Source organism: Pezoporus flaviventris, unplaced genomic scaffold (assembly GCF_033815535.1).
Source record: "Pezoporus flaviventris isolate CSIRO_AGI_PZ_B2104156 unplaced genomic scaffold, CSIRO_AGI_Pfla_v1 ptg000212l, whole genome shotgun sequence".
Lineage (NCBI taxonomy): Eukaryota > Metazoa > Chordata > Aves > Psittaciformes > Psittacidae > Pezoporus > Pezoporus flaviventris.
The window spans coordinates 785,988-805,482 of NW_026892760.1; the positions used below are offsets into that span (position 1 = coordinate 785,988).

At 39.4% G+C, this 19,495-nt stretch overlaps 1 protein-coding gene across 2 annotated transcripts in view; it reads right to left on the minus strand.

The window, feature by feature from the left end:
* Window positions 1-5,896: 5,896 nt before the first annotated feature.
* PSIP1 (PC4 and SRSF1 interacting protein 1) overlaps window positions 5,897-19,495 on the minus strand; it is a 29,009-nt gene continuing 15,410 nt past the window's right edge. For both annotated transcript variants that reach the window (XM_061441219.1, XM_061441218.1), the window contains 9 exons: window positions 18,016-18,091; window positions 17,089-17,314; window positions 16,343-16,461; window positions 14,535-14,590; window positions 13,257-13,327; window positions 12,268-12,369; window positions 11,337-11,556; window positions 9,026-9,137; window positions 5,897-6,529 (listed from right to left, as the gene is read on the minus strand). In XM_061441219.1, coding sequence (XP_061297203.1) covers window positions 6,466-6,529; window positions 9,026-9,137; window positions 11,337-11,556; window positions 12,268-12,369; window positions 13,257-13,327; window positions 14,535-14,590; window positions 16,343-16,461; window positions 17,089-17,314; window positions 18,016-18,091 — 1,046 coding nt within the window. In that variant the 3' untranslated portion in view covers window positions 5,897-6,465. The remainder of the gene's footprint in view (window positions 6,530-9,025; window positions 9,138-11,336; window positions 11,557-12,267; window positions 12,370-13,256; window positions 13,328-14,534; window positions 14,591-16,342; window positions 16,462-17,088; window positions 17,315-18,015; window positions 18,092-19,495) is intronic.

Genomic DNA, 19,495 nt, shown 5'->3' on the forward strand with positions numbered 1-19,495 from the left:
CCAAACTCTTGGAAGGCAGACGCAGGGACTGAGAATGAAGACCTTGGGCCCACTGTAGGAGAGGATCTTGTATGAGACCATCTTAAGAACCTGAACGTGCGCAAGTCCATGGTACCTGATGAAATCCATCCGCGGCTCCTGAAGGAGCTGGCAAATGAAGTTGCTAAGCCACTGGCCATTGATGGCAGTCAGATGAAGTTCCCGATGACTGGAGAAAGGGGAATATAACCCCCATTTTCAAGAAGGGGAAAATGGATGACCCGGGGAATTACAGACCAGTCAGTCTCACCTCTGTGCCTGGCAAAATCTTGGAGCAGATTCTCCTGGAAGGCATTCTAAGGCACATGAAAATCAACAAGGTCCCTGGTGACAGCCAGCATGGCTTCACTAAGGGGAAATCCTGCCTCACCAATCTGGTGGCCTTCTATGATGGGGCTACAGAACTGATGGACAGGGCTAGAGCAGTTGATGTCATCTGCCTGGACTTGTGCAAAGCATTCAACACTGTCCCACACGACATCCTTGTCTCTAAATTGGAGAGACATCAATTTGATAGGTGGAGCACTCGGTGGATAAAAAACTGGCTGGATGGCCGCATGCAAAGAGTTGTGGTCAATGGCTCAATGTCCGGCTGGAGACCTGTAACGAGGGGTGTCCCTCAGGGATCGGTGTTGGGACCGGTCTTGTTCAACATCTTTGTCGCTGACATGGACAGTGGGATTTAGTGCGCCCTCAGCAAGTTTGCCGATGACATCAAGCTGTGTGGTTCGGTTGATACCCTGGAGGGAAGGAATGCCATCCAGAGGGACCTCGACACGCTTGTGTGGTGGACTGAGCCAGCCTTATGAAGTTTAACCATGCCAAGTGCAAGGTCCTACACCTGGGTCAGAGCAATCCCAGGTGCAGCTATGGGCTGGGCAGAGAAGAGATTCAGAGCAGCCCTGTGGAGAAGGACTTGGGGGTGTTGGTTGATGAGAAAATGAACATGGGCCAGCTTCAGTGTGCACTCACAGCCCAGAAAGCCAACCGTATCCTGGGCTGCATCAAAAGGAGCGTGACCAGCAGGTCGAAGGAGGTGATCCTGCCCCTCTACTCTGCTCTTGTGAGACCTCACCTGGAGTATTGTGTGCAGTTCTGGTGTCCTCAACATAAAAAGGACATGGAACTGTTGGAACAAGTCCAGAGAAGGGCCACTAGGATGATCAGGGGACTGGAGCACCTCCTGTATGAAGACAGGCTGAGGAAGTTTGGGCTGTTCAGCCTGGAGAAGGCTGCGTGGAGACCTCATAGCAGCCTTCCAGTATCTGAAGGGGGCCTGTAAGGATGCTGGCTAGGGACTCTTCATCAGGGACTGTAGTGATAGTACAAGGGGTAACAGGTTCAGACTTAAACAGGGGAAGTTTAGATTGGATATAAGAAGGAAATTCTTTCCTGTTAGGGTGGTGAGGCACTGGAATGGGTTGCCCAGGGAGGTTGTGAATGCTCCATCCCTGGCGGTGTTCAAGGCCAGTTTGGACAGACTCTTGGGTGGCATGGTTTAGTGTGAGGTGTCCCTGCCCATGGCAGGGGGGTTGGAACTAGATGATCTTAAGGTCCTTTCCAACCCTATTTTATGATTGTATGATGTTAGTGTGTGTAACTTTCAAATGATTTGAGTTGTATTTAAATAAAAATTTAAGGGCCCTGTGTGCTTGACATACAATGATTTGTGTCTGTACTTACCGGGAGAAGAAAAAAGGCTGGAGTTTTAAAAACTGTAGTTGAATCTTGCATCTAAAAACCATTTACATGAATCTGTGGTTGGCTTTTTACTTCGATCTTTTTCAAACACTCAAGTGTTGTGCCAGTGTGAACCTTTGTAGCTAACTTCAAACTAACAAAAGGGCTTGGAGAGTCAGTCCCCAGTGCAAGTTTTTGCCTTGCTGGGTGATACGGACCACCATTTCTTGTGCTGAGGAAGAGGACAGGCCCCTTTGATCTTTACTGTTGGTGTAAAGCTCCAAAGCAAAATGTGACTCATACAGGCAGTGTAACTTCCCGTTGCTCCTGGGGACATGTAACATGGTCGCAACAGCCCCGTGTGCTTTAATAATGAGCAACTCAACAGGGCTGCACAGTACTGTAGGCTGTAGTAAACTTGACTGTGCAAGTAGGGATGCTTCTGTCAAAGTGAACTGTGCTTTCAGTTTTGTGCATTAACTGGTTTATTTCCTTTCTGCAAAAAGAAGAATCCTTTCTCTTGGGGAAATGAAGTCTGCCTACCTAGCCAGTTCCCACTCAGAAGTCTGTCTTTCAAGAGACACAGCTCACACACACTCGGCATCCTGGGAGGTGCAGTGACATTTCCACAGTCAGTGCAAGTCTCTGGGTGTAGGTTACGTATGGTTTGTAAATGCGGTAAAAGCACAAGCAGCTCAGTGCATGAAGCATGACTTCAGTGACTCCACTGACTTCAGTGACTCACTCAGCTGACTTTCTGATTCAGCGGAAGCACACAGGAGCTTCACCTCTGCATCTCTCTCAGTTAAGCCTTTGAAGTAGGGGCATGGTGATCCATTATCTCTGAACAGTTGTGACAGATGTGTGTTTGCCTATTGACGCATGTTTGAAAAGCAAAGTCCATTTGGCATACTTGCTGAATCCGCAGTGTCTCTTCTTTTGGTAAAAGACATTTCGATACAAAGGAATGGTCAAAATCCGGAAGTGCCTATGTGAGAATTCCCATTTGAGTTAACATCTTTAGAGAAACACTTTTGAGGGTGAAAGTATAAGTTGCTTTAGTTTCCTAAGGCCATGAAATACATTTTTTGACTAGCTGTATGTAGAAACATGCAGAAACCAGTGTGAAGTAACTACCTGTACTTGGAAAGCTGAATGGGAATGCCTCTGTCTGCCACTCGAGCTGTACAAAAGATGCAGCACAGCTCTCCCCACAACAGCAGCCTGTTGTGAAACACCAGAGATCATTATAACTCCTGATCCGTGGAGGCTAAATGCCACGGCCATCTGCTGAGGACGTTTTCATACTGGGAGTTGCCGTGGCTATTGATCTTTCAGGTATAACTTGAGGTACCCTCTTCAGCTTTGCTACATGGACACCTTCCATTTCATTATGCAAGTATGAATTACATGCTTATGGAAAACTTTGCAAGCAACTTGAGCATTTAATAACAACTTGCATGTTTTTAGCTTGGCCTGAGAGATTGTTGTATTCAAAACCTTAACTGTATTGCTGCAAACTAAAATTTCTTTCCATCCTGAGTTTTAACTTCCCATAATCACCTCAGGGGATTCTATATTGTAAATATAGACTTTATTGCAGGCTCTAGGTGCCTGTAGCTGGGTACCTTCATTTCCCCAGGCAGCCAGTGTGTTGCTACACAGTACTACTGTGAATGAGTGCTGCTGTGTTCTGTGCAAAAAGTCATCCATCAGATGCTGCTTTAAGCAGCAATAGAGAGGCCTCCCCCCAGGCACTCCTAGCAGCTCTTCCCCTTTGATCTGCAGGGCTGTGGAGAACAGAGGTTGTAGGTTGCTTGCAGCTGCGGGCAGGAAGGCAGTGCCCTTTTGTAAGCATGCATAAGCCATGTGTTTGCAAAGATCAGTGCACATGCATACATGTGCTTTTATCTATCAGTATGAATTATAGCATAGTGGTAACAAAAATATGCTTGCATGGATAAAGCTTATAAGTACTCAGTATAGTCAGCATGCCATCTGCTCCTAAGTCTGCTGTACAAATGCAGCAAAACTGGTGCCATAAATTCAGCTCCCAGTGAATACTGCTGTTGAACATCAAGGTAAATACTCTTCCTCTGTTGGCCTTCTCATGTTACTAAACCTTTGATCCTGCCTCAACATTATAGCTAATTTACAGATTATTGAGACCAAAAATAAATGCGGTGGGTTCTGCTGAAGGACAGCCTGTAGACACAGCTAACATTATCTGGGTGTACCACTATGTAAACAGTTAAAAGTTGGTCAGACTACTTCAACCAGGCATTAGCAGCAGCTTTTGTCTAGTGACTGCATGTTCCATGCATGGCCTCTGGAGGAGTGGCACATCTGGCAGGCAAAAAACCAAACATTCACTGTCATGGATTCTGGCAAGTTACCAAAAAAAAGTAACTAGTTCAAAGCAAGGATGACTGAACAGCAGTTTTGACCACAATAAACTTAATACTGGTTGTGCAACGAGTATCAGAGTTCTGGTTTCAGGCTTTTCATCCCTTTTGTCTGTGTCTCTGGTCACAAAGTAAGGATGTTGTTTGTTGTTACTGAAACTGTTCCAGTTTTAAGGGAGGCTGTGATCCTAAAACTAATCTTGTCTGTTAGGAAGAAGGGGGGAGTGGTGGTGCAGGGGGAACACAGGAACACATGCAAACAAAGGCAGCAAAAAGACCAATACTAGGGAAAGAAGTTTTAATATTTTCAGAATTGGCAGATGGAGAATGAGGAGTTACTTCATAGCAGTGCATGATTTCAGTGAAAAAACATCCTCAGTTTCACAGAATCACAGAATGGTTTGGGTTAGAAAGGACCTGAAGATCATCCAGTTCCAACCCCCCTGCCATGTTCAGTGACGCTTCACACTAGACCAGGCTGCTCAAAGCACCATCCAGCCTGGCCTTGAACACTGCCAGGGATGGGGCATCCAGAGGTTCTCTGGGCAACCTGTGCCAATGTCCCACCACCCTCATAGGGAAGAATTTCTTCCCAATGTCCAACCTAAATCTCCCCTCTGTCAGTTAAAAGCCATTGCATCTTATCTTGTCCCTGCATACCCTTGTAAAATGCCCTTCTCCAGATTTCATGTAGTCCTCCTTTAGGTATTGGAAGACTTGTTATAAGGTCTCCCCTGAGCTTTCTCCAGGCTGAAGAAGCACAAGTCTCTCAGCCTGTCTGCATAGGAGATAAATAATAATTTGAAAAAAAGATAGGAAGATAAATCTGTCACTTTCAGGTTCTGGAAACAGGAGTGCTGAAGTTACTGACCCTTACCTGATTGTAACAGTAGTACTAAGTGTTGAAATTGCTTTTTCTCATAAACTGTTCATTCAGCTGCTTAGCACTACTACAGGTGCAGAACTGCAAACGGAAGTGAAGGTTGTACCGAGCTGTTGCACTTGAAATGGGAAAACCCCCTCTATTTTTAAAGTATGAGAAATCCCTTTCCCCATAGTACCCTGGCTGAGAACAAAAGAAAACAAACCCAAGTGGGCTGCAATTTACAAGGCCTGTCAACCAGAAATAATAGGACTTCTCAGGCTGCAATGTGCTACTGTTTTGGTTGTGCTGCAGTACTGAAACTCTTCGCTGTCGAACAGTATGAATTAAAAGTACTGGTCTGTACCAGGCTGTAATCCTGATCTTCTGTTCCTGCCTTGAAGGCAATGCAATACGAGGTGATCAGTACACCTGGAACACCCTCATCTCCCCTAATATCCCCATAACAAGATGCTCAGAATTATTAAACTCTTAATTTCTAACCTAGCTGGCCTCTGTCAAATATTGTTTTTCAGTCGCATACAAACTACTTCTAGTTCTGATGTTAGGCAAAGCATATGTTTCAAGAAAGAATTTTCAGAGGACGTTATAGCTGTTACATTTCCTTTTTGTGCCTTTAGGAGTTGTTCTTAACATACTCCACCAGTGTTTCTGCTAAAATGCAAGTTCAAAATCCCCAAGTTAATGCCAAGGCAATAAAACCAAAGTAGAACTACACCCAGACACCTGTCATTCCTCTATATGTTCCTTATCAATTTAAAATTCTTTAATTTCATAAAGTGTTTAAGACTGTTCTAACCAATGTGAATCCTACAGGTTCTGTAGGAACACTATGTTTCTTTCTAGTATACTTATTATACCAAAAGCATACCATAAAGTCACATTGCAGTAAATTGGCACAACAAGTTGCAAGAACAGAACTAAACTTCTTTAAAAAAGGTGATTAAGTATACTTAACTCATACATTAACATTTTAACGGCTATAAAAAAGCTGCTTCCAACTCCTACAAAACACAGTGAAAAGACATCCCAACAAGAGTTGAAAAACTATGCACAAACAGAGGTCAGTTTCATAGGAAGGAAGACAAGTTTTATACAAATGAAGCAAGTGGGCAGTTAAAAGTATTTACACTTTTCCCTGCTGTTACCTAGACAAACATACAGTAGTCAGGTAAAAATATACTACCACTCTAAGTCCTGTAACATGTAAGCATTTGTCTTCTAACCAATTTTCATCTATCGAAATGTCTTACCTGTTAATACTGGGCAAAACTATTGGCAAAAGTGTTTAAATACTTTTAAACCATGATTAAAGAGATTTCTATTCCACAAAATTTAACTTTAAAATACTATGCTTATAAAATTACTTAGAACTTTCAGCAGTCTATAGATTTCAAATGCAAAACTTAACAATCCTCTTTAATGTGTATTTAAAAAAAAAAGAAGACTGGACTGGTATCATTTGCTTTCAAAGGCAGGATCCTTTGCTGACTTTTCAAGCTCTCTCTCTTCACCACATGTCCTAGAAACAAAATAAAGCAGCATCAATGACCATATAAAAATGCAGAGAGCAAGACTTACTCCAGACACGCTTGTGCAGTCTGGAGCAAGTGATGCTGATGCACATGCAGCAGTAGATGGAGCCTGAAGGTCCGAAGCACATGGAGGTGCCAGCTGTATTCTTAAGGCAACTGCCCCACCACCCAGACGCAAATCTAAGCAGGCAGCAATTAACATGAATCACACTGATGTACACACATGAATCACACAAGGAGAAGCACTCCAGTGTAATGTACCCTACCAATTGTAACTTTGCTTAGTAGCTGGGAATAATCCTCCGGAATCAGTATGTATTTTTACCAGATGAGAACAGAAAGATGTTCTTAAGTGCCAATCACTTTAAAAGTATTATGTTAAACAACTGCCGTCTTCCAAAATCTCTTAAGTACCATCTTGCTTTGAACATTAACGATGTGCTCATAACTTAGTTTGGTTACTGGTTTCTCCCTTCTAAGAAACAGAATACTGCAAATAAAAATGTATGAAAAATACTGAATAAAAGGAAGTTTGTCTGATGGACAGACGCCAGTCTGTAGCTTGCCTGAATTTAGTACAGGTATGTGGATGCATTTCTTAACATGCGGGGTATTTGCAAGAGGAATCTATAGCTGAGAGGCAGCAATGAGTACAACTGCACTCAAGCAGCAACACAGAAGTAACTCATAAAGTGGGCTTGTTTCTTTGCTTAGGAAAGTGGAAGAACGGGCTGGAGTGTCGAGCTGAAGGCTGTAGCAAACACCTCACACAATTAAAGACAAATATTTTTTAGCAGAATATGACACCCCCACTACCTCATTCGTGGAGGTTATACTTGCAGGTTTTACAGATAAAAATCACAGTTACTGAAGTTTTAAGAATATAAATTGTCTTGCCTCAAAGTTGTTTGTTTGAAACATTTTTTATAGTCAACAGCCTTTACCAAGCATGTTGCACAACTGAATTATCTGCCTTGAGTTTCTTCTGACCAATGTCCATTGACGTGCCATGTATACACCCAAATATTCGTCATTCTCTTAAATCATAAACATATAGAACATCAGACTGAGACTGTCTCTCTGCCACTCAATAATCCTCACGTTTGTCATGTTCTGCAGGAACAAGGAAAGGAGCAAGGCATGGAAAAAAATTCTACCTTGGAGAACTGGTTTAGTAGTCAGGTATTTTTAAATACTTGGTCAAGTATATTCTATTGCTACTGCCTTGCTAGCAATTTCAAGTAACTTGGGTTTTGCCCCTTCTTAGTACCATGGCGTGACCTGGCTAAATAATGTATTTAAGCAGTGTGCTAAACTGTGTAAGCTGTACCAGGAAGCTATGCTTGTGCCTTCATTATGTTCCCACAACACTTCAGACAAAATGATTCCCAAATGTCACTTCTGAAAGCTGTGTACTCAGCAGCTCTGAGGCTGCCTCTCAGCAAATACTGCATTCATTTTCATCTGCAGGGGATTTTTTGTTTTGTTCTGTTCAATTTTACCTCACTGTAAACAGCAGTCAATATTCAACTTATTTGCACAGTTTTAACTCAGCAGGCAGCCAAGAGAACACCAGGTGTCCTGATTTCCACCCAGGGGGATAAAAGAGGTGGTGAGTGAATGGCTGCATGGTGTGAGTTACCAGCTGGGTTAAACCATGACATCAGGCAACTGCATTTCCTCCTGGCCTGCATGAAGACTGTGATGAATAGAGAGCTTCCTTCAATAAGGCTGCAGAACTACTCAGACAAAACAAAGTGGTACTTCAACAAAGCAATTCAGCTCAAGGATAATTGTAGGCCTTTTCCTCATTGTGTACTGAATTCTGTTAAGTACTTCTCATATTCCATAAGAGATTCATTGCTTGTTCTTTGCAAACCATTATTTTTCAGTGAGGTTAAAGTTTAAGTACCTACACCTCCTGACAATTCAAGCATCCTTACAGAGAAGGTAAATGCATCAGCCTCTCTGAAGCGTTCACAGTCCTGAGATTTCACCAGTCTAAAAGTTCAAGCCTACAGTTTATCTGCTTTTGGGCAAATCTATAGCAACACTATAGAACACTAATTAAGATGGCTTGACTATTGGTTAAAATATATGATTTCATAAAAAACTTGATAAATCCCATTAGTTTCTGTAAGACCTGGCTCAAGGCTTCTTTCCTTCCAACTTAATAGCATCAAATAGTCTAAGATACAGGAAAAAGCTTATACTTTGCCCTGTTTCACCATGTGACATGCAGGTTCTGTCCTAGCAGGACATCATGCCATTTTTTAAAGTCTCACTGTAGCAGTAAGTGAAGCTCACTCAAAACCTTATCAGAAGATTCACATGCTATTATCATTCTCTGAAGTTGAGAGAAAACTCTGTAAAGAAAACAGTACCTCAGCATGGTTAAGTAAATAAAATAAATAAAATAATGTTCTGTTTTACATTTTGCTAGAGCAGAACAGATCCTTGGCTCAGTAAGGTTATTAACTCACTTTTTCTTACTGCCAACTTCATGCCTATCTTTCTTGTCCTCAGCATTCTCTCCAGTTTGTTGTGACTGGCTGGTGTCTTGAGCTTCAGACCCTCCATTCAGAACCTTTGGACCTTTAAAATGAAAGGGCAGGGAAAGAAAACAGTACTGCAGGCAGCACAAGCTCTGCTACAAAAAGCCTGAAATAATTTAACTTTATCAACTCAAGCACTATAAATGTTTTCCCCTCACCTTGATGCTCAGCAGCTGAAACAATACAGAAAGCAGTAACTTATACGTCAATCTCAAAAATTCCATGCAGTGAGCTTCATACCAGAATTTTAACAATGGGAAAATAAACAGTATATATATTCCATGCAATTTCAAGTTCTTGTGCTTGCCAGGCTACAGGTAATAGGACTAATGTTTATATATATTCTGAGCACTGAGAGACTATGCTTCAGGAGTAAATTCCATTTTCCACTCTAACCTGGTCAGACAATTTTGGTGGGTAATTGGAGGAGTTACTAGTTGCATGGATTTTTGTTTACTTTCAACTCTTAACAAATATGCGTATAACCAGGATATGACAAACAGTATCTATAAAATAGAGTAAAAGCGTTAAGTTACAGCATGCAACTGTCAAGCAGGAAAACAAAGCAGTATGTACAAGCTGTACTTCATGAAGTCAAAGCAGGAATATTTAACTCTTTAAGATTTCTGTAATGAATACATGTCTTGCTCTAGTATTACAAACCAGTGAATTTTGAGTGAATTACCAAGGAATGTCACTAAGTCACTCCCATTTTACTTGAAGTTACAGGTTTACAAAAAACTGCCAATTCTCCATTCAACTACCATGTACAGAAAAAAAAACAACCCAAACAACAACAACAACTCAACAAAACCACAACGACACTGCTCATCTGAGTACCTGCAGGCTAAGAGATGCTAAAACCCAAACAAGATCATTTTGATATGAGATTCTAATTCCTTGTTACGAAGCAGACAGTCTGAAGCTGTACTTCAGCTGAAGTACAACATGCTGTAATTGTGCTTTGTAGAGACAGTGAGAGTTCAGTAGTTCCATTTTTAAAAAGCAAAAGCACAAACTTAAGGAACCAAAATTTCTCTTTGCAGCAAATAAAGAAAACCCCACTTCCATGAAATATCCCCCTACTTTCATAAAACATTACCATTCTCCATTTGAGTAGGCAACAATATGGTATTTCAGGGTGTTCTTTTGAAGTTTAGTGTTAACCTTCTGTGGAGTACCTTCACTGAAGTGTTATTAGCTGTGTTGATCACCGAGTTAGGGAATTACCTGTGGGGAACCTCTACTATATCATACATACTTCCCTCACCACAAAATGGTTGGATCTTATCATCTTTCTTGCTGTCTTACAGTTACAAATACAGTGGCATTTCAACTGTGGTTATTCTGAATCCTCATTATCCTCCATCACCACAGTTACAGTAATTTGTTTATTCCAGACCCAGCTGGTGTAACTTTTAAACTATTTCCTGAAACGCTCCAAGGATTCAAGTTCGAAGTAAATATAATTTCCTTCCAGTGTGTGTGGAGATCAAGGTGGATAGAATTTCTGCATCTTCAAGGATATAAATTCATTTGCCACACAGCTTCCCACTGTTTCTCTCATTTTGTTCCTCTATTTAAAAATGCAAGTATCTATTTTCTACATTTCTTTTGCTTTTTTTTTCGTTTAATAACTGACCTAAGTTACTGCAGAGCATTCTTACTCTGGGAGGCTTTCAAAATCATGCTGTACTTGTGCAAGTGCTCATGATTAATCTGCAATAGTACTACTAAGGGTATAAAGGCCTATTCTCCCTTAAATGATGATTGTTTCTTTACTGTTACACTGAACTATTAAAGTTGCATCACAGACATAGTAAGTAGTTAAAAGCTGCTGCTACACATAGTTGTATGTATGATACAGGAAGAGGCTAGTGAAGGAAATGAAGCAGTTAAAGCAAAGTTGGAAGTTTAGGCACCAGAAGACTACTTAAGGAACAGAAGGTGCTTTGCTATTCTGCCTCTTTTGTTTTTAAATTCTACAAGGTAAAAAAGTTAGAAAATTTACAAAGTACAAGAATGCTAAAATAAATTTTTGCAAAAGCCTCCGTCTTCAGGCAATAAAGGTAAAATAGCCATGGAAAATATGAACCCTTGAATTTAAAAGTTGTAGTTATCCTATGTTTTAACAGATGGGTACAATTCCTCTATCAACAGTTTTCTTTAAGCTGGCTCAAAAAATCAATGGAAAGCAGGTCTTTTATATGACAAGAAACTAAAAGCAACAGTGACTTACCTGTTTGGTCCTTTTCCTTTTCCATTTTTTTGTTTGCTCCTTTCTTCCACTGTTCTTTGGTTTTGTTGGCTTCTTCATGCTGCTTCTGCTCAGCAAGTGATTTATTTAATACTTGGGAAAGAACAGAATCTCCTTCCCCAACCAGAAACATGGTCTTGAACTTGTTATACAGCATTGTAGATTTCTCCATGATAACTTGGCTAACTTTGAATTTCCGTATCTGAAATCAAAGTAATAAAATCACAAGTTCCACTTTGGAATTTACCCATGTAATTTCATCATGTGCTAGATGAAAGTCTTCATTAAACCTGAAATGAGATCATGGTCTTGTACACTCTCTGATTATCACAGAATCATAGAACAGCCCAGATTAGAAGAGACCTCCAAACATCATCTGTTTCAATGTTTCAACAGCCCTTGTAGGAGAAGGAGCCTGCATGAAGTTATCAAGCATCCTTTCCAACTGCAGCTTTAAATATTCCAGTGATGGGGACTCCACCATGTCCCTGGGGAGTTTGTTCCAGTGCAAGATTGAACTCACTGTAAAAAACAAATTTTGTATTGAGATAAAACCTCTCCCAGTTCAACTTGTACCTACTGCTCCTTGTCTTCTCGACGTGGCTCCATGTGAAGGGAGGGAGAGCCTCCAAACTCTTTGTAGCTATCCCTTAGGTGATGGAATACTGTGATAAACCCTCCCTCCCTAAGACTTCTCCAGGAAGAAAAGACTTAACCCCTTCAGTCTTTCCTTGCAGGGGAGGTTCTCCAGCCCTTTGATCATCTTCATGGCCCTCCTTTGGACCCTCTCGTGTTTGTTTGCACCATTCCTGAATTGTGGGGACCAGAACTGGACACAGTACTCCAGTAGTAAATAGTGGTGATACTAATTTAAGAAAACACAGGTTACTCTGATTAACATTGCAGATCTCACCTTCTTTAGAGTCAGAATCATCTCTGTATGTTTCTGAGCTTGTTGCATTGTGACTTGAAGGGATGCAAGCTCATCTAGAGCCTCAATACACCTGTTCACATCCTGTACATAAACAAGATAGTTTGAAGACTTAACTTGCATGTTAATAGTCTTTAATTAGCGATACTAAATTAATTTCCTTGTGCAGAGATACCTTGCTATAATATCCTTAGCTTGACTATGTGTGCAGTTTTGGAACTATCTGTACAGTCAAACTGGCAAATAAAAATGACCATCAGTTGCCTTTCAGCTACTTCCCTAACAAAAAGCAATTTTTAAAAATAATTTTACACTTTCAAAATACAAACTGGAGCTTTATGCTGTTTTCACAATTGTAGTACTTTTGTACTTGAAGCTATTCCCTGTCATCAGCCTTTTCCATACATGATTTTTTCCAAATGACCTGCCACTGAAAGGGCAGCAAACCACCTTGAGTGGATTTCAGTTAATATACTGAACTTTATCTTTGCAGATTTCTCAGTTAACTCTGATAAATGACAGGCTATGGAGTATACCTAAAAGTAATGATGTGTTCGGAAGTTATCATGCTCCAGAAGCTTCCAGGATTGCTGTATAATCCCCATTTTGCCCCTTCAAGGAGACACCAGGATGGTTCAATCCTTCCCTTTCCTTCAGAGAGTGTACCACTGCTACAGTCACTGTGCCCTTCTGGTACTGCTGCATGGCTCAGGCTTAGCTAGCACAGATGCTTCATTTAACAGAATTCTATTTGAATGTTTCAGGTAAATAACTTATTATGCAGTATTTCCAAACAAAACAATTTTTTCTTTGATCTTTTAATGTCCATAGTAACCTCATTTAAGCAGCAGTTATCTTTCAAACTGACAAAATTCCATTCATTCTCAGTATAATTAAAAACACACATGCCAAGTATCAAGTAGTCCCTACCATAATTATACACATAAATCAGTTAAAAAATATATACTTACAAGATTATCAATTTTCAAGGAGTTCTTAATTTCTGCATGTATCCTTTGAAGCCTAGAATCCACTGATGTTTCTGAAGATTAGAAATAGCATGCATGAATATTTGATAATCACATGAGGTCTGTTTTTACAGAAACCTTTCTACAAACCTGAACTTCACACAGAATGCAGAAAAATATGGGAAGGCACTCCACATCAGATAATGATGCAAGTGCACACATAAACAAACCACAGGGCTTACCATTAGAAAAAAAGTACACAGCTTTTTAAAACTGAACACTATTAGCAACCTACAGTTTTCTTCTTAGGAGTTACAAACCGAACATAATTTTCTACTTCAATATACAGCTGTCACCCTCTACCTGTGGGCCAGGTTATAAGTTTCACTAAACACTAAGAGTTAAAAGCTGGAAAACCTCTAATGACTGGACACCTGGGTATTGATGGGTTTGTTTTCAGTAAATTGGACATAATTCAAGTTAAGAGTCCAAATCCATCCAAATAAAATGCTCCCAGTACACATGCTCCAGGAGGAGTGACTGATGTATGAACATGTCCGTCTCCAATTCAGATGCTGAATGGCTGTTTGGATTTTTCTTTTTTTCAATACACAAGTGGTATGTATTCTGAAAAATGCTGCAAGCAAACAGAGTCTCCTTCAAGTCTAATCTGTCTTCGATGGGTTTGGTAACTTCTACCCCCCACCAATACTGGTTTGGTTGGAGTTCTTGCCACTGGATCTGCACTATACTACAAATTACAGCCAGTGGTTTGGATTGTCCTTAAAGATCGGAGTACTAAAGAAGGAATGATTTATCCCTATGAAGGTCAGTTTGCAAGAGTGGTTTAGTAGACAAGGCTAGACTAATCTGAATCAAAGCCTCTTGCTTAGGAAGCCTCCTGCTTAGTAAGAGGTAGTACCAAAATACTCCCAAAAGGTCACTCAGATTATTGTGTTGTGAGGAGACAGAAGGGAAAAAAGAACTAAAGAGATTTGGTTCAAAGAATAAGAACTTTTGTATCTTGTTCACAACCAGAAGGGATCATCAAGGTTTATTAGCTTGAATGACAATAAAATGGGAATAGCAAAGACTTGTTCTTATGCACTGAAGAAAGAACAAACACAGAAGAATGCGCTGTTTCACAGACCTGAAGGACAGCCATGGATCAAACATCTGAGATCCCACAGACACCCTCAGCAGTAAATTGTCTTATGCAGGCAGATAATTTTGCTCAAAATTTAAGATAACCAAAAAGCAGTCCAAAGAAGCTAAACTGACCTCTCTTCTTCTCCATCTTCTTAACTTCTGCTTTCTTGCCTTCTTCTTTATTCTGCCTATCAAAAACATTAAAGTGTTTTTATAAGGTCATAAAGTCTGCTTTTCCATCTTCCCTCCCCATATTTTTAAAGAAGATGTGATGTTTTGAGGTATTAGCATGCAAAAGCCACAAAAAGCCAAGTTCTGGTTTCCAAAGACTGAAATAAGTTAACAAGATTAGTTAGCTGAGATACTGCTGATAAATCCTCCATACTGACAGTTTTCCCCAGAAGCAGCAGATGGAAGTTTTAAAAACAAGTCACATTTCCAAACTGTATTTTGTTTTAGTTGCATGTACAAATTGGTTAAATGGCACTGTACAGAGTAAGTTATGGAGAAAGAAAATATTTTTATTACGATGAAGAAGACTAAAACTATTTGACAGTCTTTCAACCAAGCTTTTGAACCCTATTCAGAGAAGACTCTGAACCCCTGTTTAGCAGTTCCTCAGTCTTGTCTTACTGAAGGCTTTTAGAATTTACTATTTCACCACTCCTTCAGAGTGACAAGCATCCACGAAGTATCCAGGCAGGCATGCCTGTCATCTTCCATTCTCCTTTCATACTCTATCCAGTTACAGAATCAACAGTTTTAAAGTCTGTATGACTATTTTACTTCAACAAGCAGCACAAGCCCACACCATTTAAATGGTACATGTAAACTGTGTGTATATACACAATGGTGTACAAAGCACCAGTATTAAGACCTATATAAGTACTAATGAAGTAGTTACAAGACCAAAAAATGGAAACTGTGATGATGAGAAAAGTAATGAAAAAGAAAGGGCTATCAGCTATATTCAGTGTATTAGCAGAGGAACTTTAAGACAGCACAAAAAGAAATCTTTCTACTTTTTAATATTTAGTTTTGTGGTATTAGTCATCACTGAATTTATTATGCGTTCATTAGGTACTACTCCTTTATCTTACTGAAACAAAGCTCTACGCATCCCTCCAATGCATGAAATGACAGCTATTTAAAAGTAGAGGCTTGATTGTTACAACCACATCAGTATATGACAGTTTGATTGCAGAAATATTCAGCCTATGTCAGATTTAGTGATAAATTATGCTGCAAAGATGCTGAGGGCAGTTTAGTATCTCTGGATTTGGAAATGCTTAGGTTTGCTATAGGCAAGTAGAGTAATTATGTTGTTTCCAGAGGAGTGACAGGGAGAAGGAAGAGCTAGAGAATAAAAAACCTCATACTAATTCTTGTTAATGAACATGAAAAATAGAACTTTCTTGTGCAAATGGCAAAGAGGACCATTGTCCTACCCCTTTTTCTCTGAATTGTTACCTTGCGCTTCCTTTCTTCTGCCTCATGCCCCACCCTGGGGGACACAATCATCATGCTCTCATGGTGGCAGCTTCTTCACTCATTGGCAAAACGGCTCTTGAGAACGAGTCAGATTTATTCCTACTGTCCCAAACCTCCTCCCCCCTCCCCCTCGGTTTCTGGCAAGATCTCTTCCATTCTCATGCATGATTCATTTGTGGTGATTTATCTGACAAATGCAGACTGCGCCCAGTATCCCTCTAATGGCTTTGCGGTGCTACAGTAGAATAATTCTCAATTTTTTCCCTTGTTCTGTCTGACAGCACAAATTTCCGCAGCCAGACAAAGAAATGTTTTCCAGGTAACCCTATGCATTCCACAACATGATCAAAAATCCATAACTATGGACTAATACATCCTACCAGTTCTCAGTCTAATGGATCCAAAACTTACAGATAACTTGCAGACACCACATGTTAAAACATACTCACGATTCAGATTCTGTCTGTTCCTCTTGCTTACGTTTTCTTTCTGCTGCTTCTCTTTCATGTTGGCCTTTTACAACATTTCTTCTATGAGCTGCCTGAAAGCTTCTTCCCCCTTTTTTCTTCTGTTTTTATTTTAGGTTTTAGGATTGGAAAGAGAAAAATCAAGATTATTAAATCATTGTTTCTGTAACAGATAAAGCTATGTACACTATCTTCGAAGCAATTCTGCTCTGACATGCTACCTCACACAAGCTGGCTTTCCCTGCAACTAAATAGAAGATCTCCACATGTTGGTAAGCTCTGAATTTCTTTAGCTCATTCTCCCTTTCTCCTTTTCTAATAGAAGGCAATATCCTATGCACCAGAAAAATGAAGACATTCCAATGACTTGCTAGGAACAGCTTTATACCTTTCAAAAACCTGATTTCAAGCCAAATATTCTTAGGTATACCCAAGGAAAAAAAAAAGTCTGCATTCTAAGGAACATAGATAGAAAAAGCCTTTTGACAAAATAACTGCTACATTTAGATCCTTGTTAAAAGTAAAGTATTCTAGAAAAGATGCTTAGATAACACGAAATGAGTTCCTGACTTACTTGACAAAATGAAGTTCCGCAACTTTTATTCTATGTATCTATATTAACCAGACACAGGTCTTCAACCTTTACTAAGGTTGAGCATTAACTTAAAGAAAGATCTTCAGATACTAATTTCCCCTATAGTAAATATATCAGGAAAGCAAAATTGTACCTTGTCACCTTCTTGTTCTTCTCCATCATCCTCAGAATCAGAAGCTGATGCAGAACCCACTTTTGCAGCATTCTTCCTCTTTGGTTCAGCTTCTTTCTTTCCTTCCTTTTTGTCAAATTCTTTCTTTGATTTCTCCTCTTCCTTCTGACTTTCCTCATCTTTTTTCCCTTGCTTTTTGGGCTTGTCTTCTGGTCCTTTTTTCTTTGGCTTTTCATCCTCATTAACACTAAAACATGAACAGATTTAGACATCATATCCATTACCTACAGTGAGTTTAAAACATTAAAACATCACATTCTTCTTAAAGAGGCACTAATGAAGCTAACACTAATCTACGTGTATAAATCCAAACCCAAGAATTTAATGCTCTGTTCTTTCCACACATGTTTCTGCAGGACCAAGAGCACATGCACTGTAAAGTAGCTTTATGAAATATGCTTATTTAAAGTGTAGATACACTGAAACTGTGCATCTATCTATGGAAAATTACACTAATGCTCAGCCACTCCCTCAGTTATTAAAAGCACTGAGGATTTGACACAAGAAATTAAGAAGGTAAAAACAGTGTTGGAATTCCATTAGAATGGATTTCTGAAACAAAAATACAAAAGAATTCAGTATTTTCATTTTATATATTTTGTCTTTTCCTTTTCTACAAGCATAATACAATTCTATATGGAATTTTACACAGATTTTACAGATTAGGAAAGTTAAAATCGTCTCCTGTTCCAGAATTGTACTTCCTTGAATTACATATTACTTAAGCTGTGAATAACAAAATCAACATAAATAGTAACTCATACTAAATACTAAAGGGGCAAAAAAACCTGTCAGGAACTCAGTACTGATTATGAAGTCTTAACATAAGGAACAATACTATATACAATGAAGAAGCTTTATATTAAGAAACAAAACAGAACAACTCACGAGTCACTCTCTGACAGACAAGATGGTTTCACCAACTTAGGTCTCCCTCTTGGTTTTGGAACCTTTACTTCAGACGCTAATATTTATACAGAAATAACAGGTTAGTCCACAGCCACCATATGCTCCTCATATATAAGGAAAGACTTGTGCTCAACAGACAGAAGTTACACTTAAATCAAAACATATAACCTAACTTTGTTATTATACAAAATTCAAGTGTTAAGTGAATAACAAACTTTAATCAAGATCTCTTTGAAAAAAATTAGAGGCTTTTTAGCTGATTGGTAAATTCAAAAATTTGGTGGCCTTTTAGCCACAGGCTCCAACTTCCAGTTCTTGTGGGTTTTGCCCTCTGTGCAATTAGGATTTGTTCCTGTGTTTTGCATAACTAATATAAACAAGCTTCAAGTTAGAGAATGAGAAAGACTAAACTTAAATAATGAAAGAAGTAATTTAGTGTCCACATTTACGCAGTCTGTTTGCCTTTTAGATGCATCATAAGGGCTTCCATCACTTTTTTACATTACTTTTAGATGTATCATAAGGCTTCCATTGCTTTTCTTGATAACAAACCACTGTTAAGAAGTTCTACCACCACACTACAGTAAAGAGCAAACTTTTCTATTTCCTCAGACTCACCTTATTGTTAAAAGTAAGACAAACAGTGTATCTGCCTTTCTGGCACTTATATCCTTTAAATACTTGTCTGACATTACAGTGAACACGTGGTTAGGAAACCTCATACTCGCTTTTTAAACTCCGGTTCATGTTACCATAAAGCACTGTTAAGTCAGAGATGCCTGCATCACATCAACATCAGAAAAGGCTGCACAGTACACTTTACAAAAAGGTATTTTATACAGGAGATGAAAGCATCTTTTACAAATCCTTGCCTGTTCTCACAGACAGTAGTTAGTAAAAACTGAAAGAACTGCAAAAAAACCCCACACAGATATTAAAAATGTACATTTAGTATGTGTAGTGAAATGGAGGGTGGGAGGAGGAGCTGAAATAATACTGAATTTCCTCACAGCTTCCAACGCAAAAGTTATATAGTCTAGTGCACTGTGGCTGCACTTCCTAAAATTTACTTCCATATATTATCAGCAGATGCAGATAAGTATAAATTATTTGTTTTCCAGACTAGATGCTCACACAATGTACTTAACTGCTGCAAAACCTGTTTTCTGATGAAGTCATTAATGATTAGTTCAGAATATCTGCAAGCTTACCACAAAAATTCCAATGAATTAGATCATTACGACTTTGAAAGAAACAAGCACTGGAGAATTATCAAATGGTTCTAATTATACATGTGGAAAAACAAACAAAAAAAAACACCCAACAAGAAAACACCACACAAAAAATGAAGCAGTTATACCTTCTTTTCATTTGTCTACCAATCTACACAGACTGCCTTAAAACTTTTTTAAACAAGTCTCTCCATTTCTTTGTTTTTACTGTCCTCTGAGTTCCACCT